We start from the raw sequence: 12,980 nt of genomic DNA, 5'->3' as shown, positions 1-12,980 counted from the left end.
TCCTTTTACTCTTCCAGGTGGTATATTCCTTTTTAAACCAAAATACACACTATTTACAGCTAACAGCTGATACTGATTTCCCCTTGCTGCAGAGTTGCAGTTGAGTTACGGTACAATAATAGAGAAGAAATTCATATTTAACTCAAAGATACTGAGGGAAAGATCAAACCAGGGCTAAGCAATGACCGGAAGAAGGACTAATCCAACTCTGTGTTGGCTTAAGAAAGCCCTTCTCCATTTATCTTGGCTCTCTGAATGTCCAGGCACATATAAACAAGACCATCAAACCATGTCAACACATTCAGTTAAATGAAGTAAAAGTCAGTTAAATGAAACAGAAAATTATCACTGGAACTTGTTAAAACAAGGTCCATGAAGCTACCCAGAAGTTCTCCACAACAAGCACTAGTTTGCAGAATGAGGTTTTTTTCATGGAGCAACAAAATGCATGTGCTGAATCTAAGCAGACTCTGTTTTTCCTCTAATTTTTAAAAACTCTGAGGTTTTCCTCCAATTTTTTTCCCATAGAACAGAGAAACTTTTTGCCAACTTCCCTATTTGTAACACACAAGAAAAAAAAGGGCAGGAGAGAGAAGAGAAATGCAAACAAATGAAACAAATGAAGCAAATCAAAAGCTGGCAATGTTCAGAGCCCATGGGACTGCAGGAGCTGACACCCAAACCTGCACACAGCAAAGGAGGCCACCACTGAGACACAAGAGACGTGAAATACCAACCATGATATTTACTAAATAAAGTAAGATCCAGAAATGCAGACAGCAGATCTGTCCCTGAAAGACAGTATGGTGAAGACCTACTTTCTTCTCTGCAAACTCTGACTCTATTTACATGCAGGCCAAATGGAAGAGACTGCAGCCATCTCCACTGAGGCTTTCCACAAAAACCTTTGACACAAATGCATGTTTTTGTGAAGATTCATGTAAAGTCAACCATACTATGTATTTTGTCTGTTAAAACAATTTACAGCTTATTTTCTAGAGGCATAAATTACAAGTACTTAAACTCTGCAATTACATGCTTAGCAGCAAATACAATCTATGTTAAAAATATTTAACATATGCAATGTTTAGAATATTTTTACATTGAAAATTAAAATAAATACACTTTTAAGATCTCTTAGGAAAGAATGATTACTGGGGAAAACTACCTGTTTAGAAAAAATTGACTGTGGGCTATTTAATTTAGATTTTCCTTTTCCAATGTATTACTAAAGGAGGAAAACATAGATAGCATATCTATTTATTGGTAGGTTTAATATCTTAGATATTTCATTACTGCTCTGGGCCAAGACTTTTAAACAAAGTAACTGATTTATTTTTAAATATGGTTAAAAATTAACTTTAAGAATACCAGAAGTATTCCTTAGGGGAAAGAAGTTACTTTCATGTGAAAGAGTGTTTTTTAATATACATTTCTCAATATTTGAGACTTTTTACTTCTCTCACATTGAAAGAGCCAGAAAAAATGACATTGTATGCTAAAATATTTTTGATCCTCAGTTTATGAGATCTTTTTAAAAAACAGATGAAGACATATATCAAAGGTATAGAAAGAAACGCCTGCAGTGTGCAAAGGCTTATTTTGAGCCAAAATTTCTAAAAGCCAGTTTCTAAAAACCTGTCCAGAACTTTGTTCCCAGGCCAGTAAGATTAGCCAAAACATTTATATGTTTAGGTTCAAAGAAACCTAAAAATATCAAAATAAAACCTTTTTTCTTCAGTAGGCATGAAAATGAAAGATACTTTTATTGTTGCTCTTTCATAAGCAAGTTTGCCAAATTCTATTTAGTTTATTTTCCTAAGCTGCATATAGAACTTCTGAAGTTCAACTTTACGTGTGGCATTTCATTTTTACAAAGAATTCTGAAAGTGCACACAAGCCATTTGATAATCCAAAATGCTTTCTCCCAACCTTTCCCTTTCAGACTGTCATGTGGAAACATCAGGGGGATTATTGCTGAGTGTTCCTGAAGAAAACAAAGACAGCACGAAGCAGCAGAAAGGAAGAGCAAAAGGGTGAGCAGCCAGGCACCACCAGGGAACGAGGAGAACATGCTCTCTATTCTGAGACAACCCAGCAACTATACTTCAAATCCCTCCTTACAGAGTGTTTTGAAGAATCTTCCCTTCTTTCTTTTAGTTATTTTACTTATTGGGAGTTATTAAATCCAACTTTTGACAAAACAATGTTGATATTTAATCCTTTGAGGGAGGTGGTATGAGGAGGGACTCATACTCCTTTTTCAAACTTGCTACTTGAAACATTTGCTTTATCTATATTTCAGAGTATGAAGTGAAAAAATACTTTGTTATAAAGTTACTTGTTTTCCAGCACTTTCTAAGATACCAGAGTCAGTAATCAAATAATCTAGGGGGAAGCTTCAGTAATCTGCAGCAGGGAACAGCCCCTGCTTGCTCTCCAAATTGCTGCTCCCACAAGGGATTCCTCCCACCCCAGCAACCTTCTCTGCCAGCATCCAGCCTGCACCGTGCCCACTGCCAACTCCTGTGCTATTGGAACTCAAACATTTGTGCCTGCCTCGAAGCACTGTGTCCTGAACTCCTGGGACCATAGGAACACAATTTTTCAAAATTAAAGCACAGAATAATAAAAGCAAACATTTGGCCTGCGTTTCCACAGATGATTGCAACAGTATGAATTTTACAGATTAAAAGGCCAGAAGGCAAGTGAACCAAAAAATGTACTATTGTTGTCATGGTTTAACCTCATCCAGGAACTAAGTACCACAGTGCTGCATGCTCCCTCTCCCTGCATGCTCACTCTCCCTGCTTCCACCAGTGGGATGGGGAGGGGAATCAGAAAAAAAACACCTTGTGGGTTGAGCTAAGAATAGCTTACTAATGAAAACAAAGTAAAATAGACTACTACTATTTATTGTAATGAAAAAAAAAATTAATAAATAAACCCCAAGAAAAACAAGTGCCTTATACAGTTGCTCAGCACCCACTGACTGATATTCAAGCAGCAATTGGCTCCCCCCACTTTATGTCCTGGCCAAGATGTTCCAGGCTGTGGAGTATCCCCTTGGCCAGCTGGGGTCAGCTGTCCCAGCTGTGCTGCCTCATGGCTTCTGGTGCACCCCTCTCTGGCAGAGCCCAGGGAAATTAAGTGTCCCTGACTTAGGGCTAGCACTACTTAGCACCAGCCAAACCATCAGAGCGTTATCAATGCTGTTCTCCTACCCAACCCAAAACACAGCACTGTGCCAGCTGCTAAGGAGAAAATGAACACTATCCCAGCCCAAACCAGGACACTGTTAAGACAATAATTTTAAACAAATCTGGTGATTTTTTGGGAGTTTAAGAGCAGCTAGAGTATCACACAAGAAGTTCAACAGAGGTTTCTCCCACAATCACACAAGCAGAAATGCTGAGAAGCAGCTGCACAGTGAAGCAGAAATTAACTGTTCACTTTCTTTCAATAGTCTATTCTGAAAAGCATTACTCTCACTGTCTTCCATGCAGTCAAAAGGAAAAAGACAGAATGCAGTCAGCTGGTGGGGACCACAAGCTCAGACACAAACAAACAGAAAAAAGAGCTTTAATTTTACTATGAAAACCAGCAAGCAAATCCCCTAAGTTTAGGTCTTTAGTTTAGATGTCAAAAACAAAAAGTTTTGGGTAATAATCTCCACCAGTTTTCTGATAAAATAAGCCCCCAGAATTCAGAGCTGTAACAAGTCACTGGCTGACTTTAGGAGGCACCAATCTGTACCACCAGATCAGCAGGACAGAGTCATTTTGACAAATCAAATCTCCCCAGAAACAGCCTGAACTAATTCATCTTCAGCAGCAGGCAGACCACACTGCAGAAGTGTCAAAGTGAAACATTTCAGGTAATAAAAACCACTACAGAAGTTTGCAGAATAGGAACTCGAGTTTTAGAAGGTTGACATCAAGTGACTGCTTATCCATGGCCAAAATTAGTAAGGTTGTTGAAGAGCTAACACTGAGCAGGCTGATGAAGTACAAAAGCAGCCAGTTGCATTCAAAAATTTATCCATCATGGATAGTTAAGACAGCATTTAACTGAGGTGCACAGAGTGCTAGAATGGAAAAGAAAATGTCAAGACAAGGTATTATTTTCTCTCAGTATGTGAAAAGAGTAGGAAGAATCCAAAGGAAGTTAAGACAAATAGAAGACAAAACACACAGAGATGACCTTTATAAGTTCACAAAAAAATAGGGATCTATGGAAGAATCAAATCAAATGTCAAAGAAAGAAGAGTGTAAGGGAAGTTATTTAATAGATATATCTGCTGTGAAAAATTATGTATGATTTAGAAGTCTGAAAGTCTGTCCACGATTTCCCAGAACATTTTATTTAAAAGTTGCCTTTTAAGTTAGAAGTAATGTTTGTGAAAGGTCACTCTAAAACTGCTGATGCCCTAAAAAATGGCGGTCGTTCATAATAAAAAAAGACTCCTTTATTTTAAAAAAGTGAAGTCTACACTCTGCTTAATAGCTTTGATTCACTGAAGGCTCTTAATACTTAGCATCCTGGTGTGTGTCCTGATGAGAGAGATACAGCTTTGTGGTTCACCTTGAGGATAATCTTCGAAGATGGCAGGAAATTCTAGTAAGTTTCAGAATTTTCAGAATGTAACAACAAAATAAGGTTTCATTAACATCATTATTCTAAGCATGATAGCTAAAAACTAAAAAAATAGGGGAAAGTTGTAGAATCAAAAAGTCCAGTTGCACATTGAATGAGAGTCATGTTACAGAAACTATAATCAAATTCTAGTGAGACCTCAATTTCTTTGTTAATGACATACAACAGTATTACAATATTACACCTGGGATGCTTTGTTTTAATTGTGCACCTTCAAATTTACATTAGTAGACCTATATTATCATATCCTGCTCTAAGTTTAGATTTATGACTTAGCAGTATATAGAGAACATCATAAGCCTTTCTGCACCAGCAGTTAATTCCTGCTCTGTTTATCCTTTTGATCCCAAGCTCACAAGCTTCCTTCCAATGCTCACAAGTACTGACAGAGGTTTATTCAAAACTTAATTATGAAAAGAAATACCATGGCCTTTTAAAATCCCCATTAAAACAATAGCCTGCATAATTATTACAAGAATTAATGAGTAAAATGTAGCAAGTTTACTGACAAAGTTATTAACAACCAGTAGAAAGACAAGAAACCAATAACAACCTCATTTGATTCTAATTCAGCACCTCCAATCATCAAAGCACACAAGTTCATGAATAAATCCCACTAAACTCAATTAAATTCAGGCAAACAAGCTTAAATCCTTTCCTGATGCATCCTTCTGATAGCAGACTGCACAAAGGTCTCTAAGTTAGCTGGAAACTGGGACAGAAGGCGACAAGCTGTTCCATAGCTCTTACAAACAAATGAGTTCAAACAATCCTTTGTTTCAGCAAAACACTTGAACAAGTGCTTAGGTTCCACTGACTCCACTTGAAGTGAAGCTCACATTTACATGATTTATTCCATCAAGGCCAGCATGAATACTAAAGAATCATACTCACTCAGGTCTCTCATAGCCGAGGCTTTCTCGGATAGACCACGCGACCTGGTAAGGGGAGGTTTGCTCTGAATCCTCCAACTCTTCTCCACTGTCTTCAGACCAATCCAGCCCTAAGGGAATTGAAAATATGGAAACTGGATGAAAAGAGCATACACCTCATATAAGCCTCTGAGCAACCTTTGGCACAAAAGATGAATGTACAATATAGTTGCAAGCATAATTATGTTTGATTAAATTATGCAGCATTCTCAATTATGCAGGAAAAGCTACAGTAACAGCTCCACTATAGTGTGCAAATAGCATGCACTGATTTTTATCATAACTAAATTTTCCTTTTAAAATTCTTATTGGCTTCTTTACCCATAAACAGTGCAAGAAAAATCACCAACTATCTTACCCGCAGAGAAACACTAGTTTTCATAACCAAGTACAAAAGTAAGAGAGAAGTCCCTGTCATGAAGAACTGACTACTTGGAAATTTTAATACTGTATGATCTAAATAGGCCAATTTCATTTCTGTTTATATTCTGACCCCCTTTCTGCACCAAAACATGGAAGAATATGAAAACTGGAAGACACAGCAGCAGGGACAGAGATAGATACACAGCTACCCAGGATGTTCCTCTGCTCAGTCTCTGTAATTGCCTGCCAAATGCACATATTAGTGGGAAGAAAGAGCTAAAGGGAGACATACAAACACTCCAGCACTTTCACCAAGCAGCATGTTTTCACGTAATGATGATGCACTATGACCAACTTACAGTGTGCTCCAGCAGCCTCAGTCTGGCCAGAAAGCAGCCAGTAAGTTCTCAGGTGGAACATTTTATCTGGAGCTTCGTCTTTTGGTTTCTATTATCTCTCACGCACCCAGTGAAATTCTTGCCACTTTATTGCAGCAGGTGGGATAAAATCCCATTCCTGCATTTACAAGCTAGCATTCTTTGCTTTTTCATTTCCTTGTGCACTCCTTGAAAATTGATAGAGTTAAGGAGCATTTCATTTTTGCTAAAACTAAATTAAACAACTATATCTGAGATGATTCTGAAGTCAGATGCTTTGAATCTGGGAAATGCATCAGTACTTGGTCAAGCACTTTTAGAGTTAGAGACACACACACATAAGCTTGGAGTAAAATTATCAGGTAACTCTTCATCATATAGAATCAGCACTTTAACATAAACCACTGATACCAGAAATCCAAATTTTCATGAACTTCAGCATCCTACAAAACTTATTTTTTATTTTTATTTTTTAAGACTTATATTTGAACTAAATTAAGATACCTTAAGACATTTGATAAAATGCCAGAATTATACTTTCAACTTAAATGTTTCTTTTTCCTGTTGTCTCTTCCGTAAAAGAATGAAAAAACAACTTAATCATTCCATAAAGATGTCCACAATTGACAACCACATAACAAATTGTTTAAACCCTAAGTTTAAAAACAAAATCAGAAACTGAGTTGTTTTGCTTCTCCTGGGCACTGCAAAAAAGGGAGGAATAAAATCTAATCCAGATTCAACTGTACTGACACTGAAGACTGCAGTTACATTAATATCCAATTACATGGCTCTGATGTTGGTACACATAAAACTGGCTTAATCTTTTGAAAGATTCTCTAGTGCTGCTCAAATATAGAAAAGAAATCCTGAAATTTTCTGATCTGGCATTTAAGTCTTTAATATTAAGGCTTATAATGAATAAATAACAAATAAATTTTCCACAAATAAATTTTGTGTAATTAATATGTAAATTCTTTTACTTTGTTAAATATAAACTGTTCTACATGCATCCACATAGTTATGCACCTGCCTAGCTGTACATGTATAGGTCTAACTGTTTTTTAGTTTTACTATGCCTCTTTTAAATGAGCACATATTCTCTTCACCAGTTGAGAATGTTGAACATTAAGCACAGAAAAGGATCTTTCTACAGTCTTTCAAAACACAGGTCACTTTCTAAGGTATTGCGGACTGTGACACTCAGAAATGCCTCTAGAGCTGCCATCCCTCTAAAGACCTGCACTATATACAGGACCATCAAAGCTGTTTTCTGAAGAACAATTTCCTTTGGAGACATGATACTGGATGCTAATTATCTCCTGAACAAATAGTCAAACTATCCCATGAGTGCCAAAGGGCAGATCTTCGCAGCAAATTAAGAAAAAGTTAATTGAAATTGCAAAAATTACAGATGTTTGCAATTAAATAAGACATTATATAGGAAATGTCCAGGTTTATCTGAAGTCTTTTTTTGTTTTAAACATCATAAATGGTGTTCCTACTTATATCACACAGAGTCACATTTCCTTTTCCCAGCCAGTATTTTACTTGTTAGAAATGTACAGTCTAAAACTAAGCAGAAAAGTAACTTGGGAGGGTGAGGAAGATAAAAAGGACAGATAGGTGTGCCTAGGTCTATATTCACAAGACAAATCAGCCATAAGGTCAGTTGCCTTTTCAAAGCTTACAGAGCACTATTATAACACCAATTTGGCTATATTTGCTCATATTTTCGTAAGCAGCTATTGATCATTATATGTAAGAGGAAGAATATTTCTGCACGGTATGGAGACAAGACTTCACCCTTCCAACTATCTTCTGGAACAATGCTGCTCTCCTGAAGTGGTCTTTTCCTATTGTTCATCCATAGACATAAATATGGCCCAGTCAAGAAAAATTCTCATGTGTTCCAATTTTCCAATTAAGTCAACTGGAACTTCAAATATGCAGAGATTGATGGCCACACTTTCACTTATATTCATTATGTCACGTGCACTTATCACACACCTAATGTCCCAATCTAACTTTGTCCACTCATGTGGTACTGCTGTGTCACATTTACTACTCAAGTTGCAAACCTTCTACGTAAGGTCTCTACAACCCAAACAATGTTTTCTACACCTCAGTTTGGTTTCTCAAATGGTTAACAGAATGTTAAGAAGAATAAACAACCAAAATGCCATAAACCATTTGGGATGGGTCCAGGCATTCCCTTCATGGACAATAGAGCTAAACAAGATGCCAAGAGATTACCTAGCTCAGGGTTATTTTGTAAGGACCGCACAGGAATTCAGGACAGGGCTAGGAAGACATTCCCATTCAGTCTTTTGGTTCCAGGCTAAAACATATGGCTGCAGTGCATCTGTGACCTACTCACCTAAGTGAGGAAACAGATCAGTGTCCAGCTGCTGTTTTCGAGTGCACAGTTTCACCAGTCTCTGGAGCCGGCTCATGCAGGACGAGTGCGGAGGGAAGGCTGTGGCTTTCATCAGGACCCGGTCAGTCCTTGGCGGGTCCGTGCCAGGAGCCCTGGCGGGTGGCAGGAGAGGCAGAGGTCTCTTGTTGGACAACTGCCGCGCTTGTGCTATAGTGTGTGTGGTGGGTGCCACTCCCTGCATTGGTAGGCTGGTGTTCAGAGGTTGAGGTGACTTGCAGACTATGCCCTGCGGTAGCCCTGTCGGCTTTAACGAAGCTGATGAAGGTGGCAGATGGGAGTGCTGCTGCTGCTGCAGAGGCTGCTGCTGCAAAGGTGCAGGAATGGGGCTAAAGTGCTCTTGGCGAACTTTTAAAATCTCTGTCTCTCTCTGGCGCTGCCGGTTGTGAGCCAACTTGCTCTGCAACTTTTTCTTCACTGTTGCCCCTTTCTTTAGGTCATCATCCTCCTCATTGAAAGCAAAGGGGTCTTCTAATTCTGCCTCCAGGTAGTGGAGAGGAAGCCTTGCCCCTGGAGGGGAGAGGGACATCCCATCCAGTCCATTGGGCATCTTCAAGGCCAGGGTGGGCACTGTCAGACCGAAGGCCATGGCATCCATCTGATGCCTGACCTTTACCTCCTCTATGGGATCATTCTTTTTCTTCCTCTCCTTTTTCGGTATAAAGCCAAGTACCTGCAGGTGGCTGTTGCAGTACCTTTGAAAAGTAAGAGCAGTCAGTTATTAACTAAACTTCCCTAAGTAAAATCTGAAGGCAAGGCATCACTTAGGAGAAACTCACAGACACATTTCAAGCAAATATAAACAGAAGAGGTTTTATAAGAATTGTACACAACTTCTAATACAGATAACTGTGGTGCTCCCAAACCAACTTACACAAGCAACTATTTCTAATCTTAAGATATAATATTCTTCATTCATTATTCATAGGAAAATCACATACAGTCATTCAAAATCTTAACTCTCTAATAGGGTAAACAGTCAAAATCCAAAGTGAACAAAACAAATGGACAGTCTGATATAAAAAGTAGCAAGAATGCAAGCCATTAACTGATCAGTTCAAAAGCTCCTAAGAAAAAGTACATTGAAGACTACTTCCTTTCATATGCTCATTCTTTCTACAGTGGAAGTAGTTAACATTTTCATCAATGCAAACATTATTATTATTATGATGAATTCCACTGTAGTAGGGAGCAGTTTCTTATAGGGACAATCTCAGGACATATCTATCTGCTATGAAAGATCACTATTTCCACTTACTGAACAAGTAGCATAAATACTTAAATTCTGTTTTAGTAGTTTAACATGATGAGTTTTAAAGCCAGAGGATTAGCTGAATATTCTTCAATAAAAATCTATCTTAAAACAAACTCTCTGCTGCTAGAAAACACTTACACAATGCCAGAAATATGTATATATACAATCCAAAAGCACAGATTTTAAGTTCTTCTAATACGAAAAACTTTCAAAGTCATGCTATTAAAAAAAAAGAAAGCGAGAAGGTCTTTGATATCTGTCACAAAAGTAAAAATAATTACAATTTATGCCACAGATTAAATACTAAAAAGTAAGCAATTAACTTTTGTTTGATTGGAATCAGTATGTGACAGAAATTTAGGAACCATGATGTGATCCTTTCCCTGTACGCCACAAGCAGACACTCCTGCCTCTGTAGAACCCACCAACAATCAAAATTTGCCCTTGCAGAATCCCATCTATAATTTACAGCTTATGGATGACCAAAGATACAAGGAAAGAGTGATGCCTGCATCAAGGTAATGATGGACAAGATAATGAATAGAATACCATGAAGGTATTCTTTAAAATCGGATCAGTATGAATCTGTGAACAGTAAATTTTGTTGAAAAAATAGGTTAGCATTATATTATTCTGGTCTTTATGGAGCAAAAAATGGCAGAAAAGCCCAAAATAACCCCCAAAAAGGTTTAGCACTTCAGTTTAGTCACTTTCAACTTGTCGACCCATTTCTAAAGAAACAATGCATGAACAGCTCTAAAGGGTCCTTAAAAGGGAAAGCAAATTCATATATGCTGTTTAATGGTCTCCATATATGTATAGTTTCTTTCAAGAACCACGCTCCTAAGATTTCACAAATCAGAAAACACTGAAAAGCACTGCTACTTATTATTGCCTAAATAATTTCTTCATTACATTATGTTTTAAGTAAAAAATAAACCTAGATGAGGCAAGCTAAAAGCCAACAACTTGTGCAGTCCTTATTAGAACACACTGGAATACTGTAAATTCATACTGAGAGATGCACTTCTAAAAATAAAATTATATAATGAGGGCTCAATAAAGCTTCCCTTAAAGTCAACAAGCACTGTTTCCATATTTAAAATTAAGCCCTTTTTAAATATGTTGTTTGAACAGTTACCACAGCACTTTTGGTATGGCAGAAGAAAAAAACCAATAAACAGACTAAACAAACACAAGGGAATTTTTTTCCCTCTTATGCCAATAAAATGCATGTTCTACTCAACACAAATGCTTCCCTTATAATGTCCAGAAATTAAATTACTGTCATCTTGTGCTTGTGCTGATGTGAGGAGGTAGAACTGCATAGTCTGTTTTCATTGCAAAAACAGTAAGAAAATAAATAGAAAAGGTGAATAAGTCTGTGGAAAGGTAATAAGCTTGCTAAAATTCTCTGAGTTTTGGCTAGTAAGGGTTTGTCTTGTTCATTTAACTCTAACAGAATCATTTTTATATGGCAGAGAATAAAGCTTTGGCTCTTCAGCTGACCATACTGCATCACTGAGAGCCAACTGGCTCCCCTGGACACAAACCCACGGATGCCAGGCTACAATATTCAGATTCCAGTACACACTGACTTGGCTCTGTGCTTTAGGCTCTGCCAACTCCCTGTCTTCCAGTATAACCAAGGCTGTTCCAGCTTGGACTAACAGGAGCAAGAAGAAACCAGAAAGAGCAGTTTAGTCTTCTCTGGGTAAAGCAGACTCACACAAGCAGTTTTGGCTAGGCATAGCTCTCACTAGCACCACTTCAGCCTTGACCATGTCATGCTCTTGCTAGCCCTGCACACAGCCAGGGGGGCATGGACCCACATTTCCTCATCCTGCACATTCCAGGATGGCTTTTTAGTCAGCCCTGACCTAAAGTGGCTCTGACTTCACGGGGTGCTGCAGAGTCTGCATTAGTAGTTCAAGCCCATGGAAGTCAGGTTACTGGGAAGACAGGAACTGAACCTGCAAGTAGCACAGTGCTTTTCACATAGCTCTGAGCACAAAACCCATTAGGGTCAAGCTGGTCCTACAAGAGCCAACTCCAACAAGCCTGTCTTAGAGGCTCAGTTTGTCACTTCTGTAACTTGTCTGTGAGTTATGCTCAGCTGACAGTATCACAATAAGTATCTAATACAGGGGTTGTCCCCTTCTTCAATCAGCACCAAAGGCACTTATTCTGTGCAGGTTATGTCAAATTAAGTCCACAAATATGGTGGGTTGATATCCATTAAAATTATCATAACATGAAGCACACAAAACGTGATGGGCTCTGAAGAATTCAGCTGGACTGTTTCCTGCATCCACTGGGAAGGCAAGAATTCAGATAGTCAGCTTTTCTACCTACAAATGTATTCTGCTTCTTAGTACACCCCAGTTTGGTATAAATTTCCACCTCTTAAAAAAGACCCAAACAAACTGGGGAGCAGCTTGTATATTAACAAAGAATTTAAAGATTCTCTTCAGTGAGGAGAATTAGAGACGAAATAGTGTTTAACTCAACTATATTGTAGTAAACCTATATTTAGAAATCAAGTTGCATTTCATTATCTTTGTGTGTATCTGGTTAAGAAATAAGTAGGAGATGTCTTCAGAGAAAAGAGAGATACAAAACCCATGTGTGTATCATCCCACATATATATATTCTCTAAAAAAATATAGTGAATAGAAATATCAGACTTCAAATAAGGCAATGAAATCACATATATTAATAGATTTAATTTGTAGAATGTTAGTGGTTAATAAGAAATGTAATAATATGGCATCATATTAACCATCTTTGTGGCTGGTAGCACCTCATTTGTCTGGGGTCAAGTGATAATTCTTCTTAATTATCTGTGGAAAGACTTATGAAGCTTTTGGCGTATAATGCGCGCATTGTCTTTAAATACTTTTTTTTAACAATTTCTAAAAGTATAAAAGAAGATAGCTGTCAGAGCATCATACAGCCTG

General features: G+C 37.9%; 1 protein-coding gene across 1 annotated transcript in view; it reads right to left on the bottom strand.

Annotated features, from left to right (window-relative positions):
* Positions 1 to 12,980, bottom strand: part of INO80D (INO80 complex subunit D) — a 45,677-nt gene that overhangs the window by 21,028 nt on the left and 11,669 nt on the right. Inside the window, exons 5-6 of the mRNA XM_036386618.1 lie at positions 8,709 to 9,460; positions 5,551 to 5,659 (exon numbers count right to left, since the gene is read on the bottom strand). Coding sequence (XP_036242511.1) covers positions 5,551 to 5,659; positions 8,709 to 9,460 — 861 coding nt within the window. The remainder of the gene's footprint in view (positions 1 to 5,550; positions 5,660 to 8,708; positions 9,461 to 12,980) is intronic.

Source organism: Molothrus ater, chromosome 7 (genome assembly GCF_012460135.2).
Source record: "Molothrus ater isolate BHLD 08-10-18 breed brown headed cowbird chromosome 7, BPBGC_Mater_1.1, whole genome shotgun sequence".
Classification (NCBI taxonomy): Eukaryota; Metazoa; Chordata; class Aves; order Passeriformes; family Icteridae; genus Molothrus; species Molothrus ater.
This window is presented reverse-complemented; position numbering and strand designations above follow the sequence as displayed.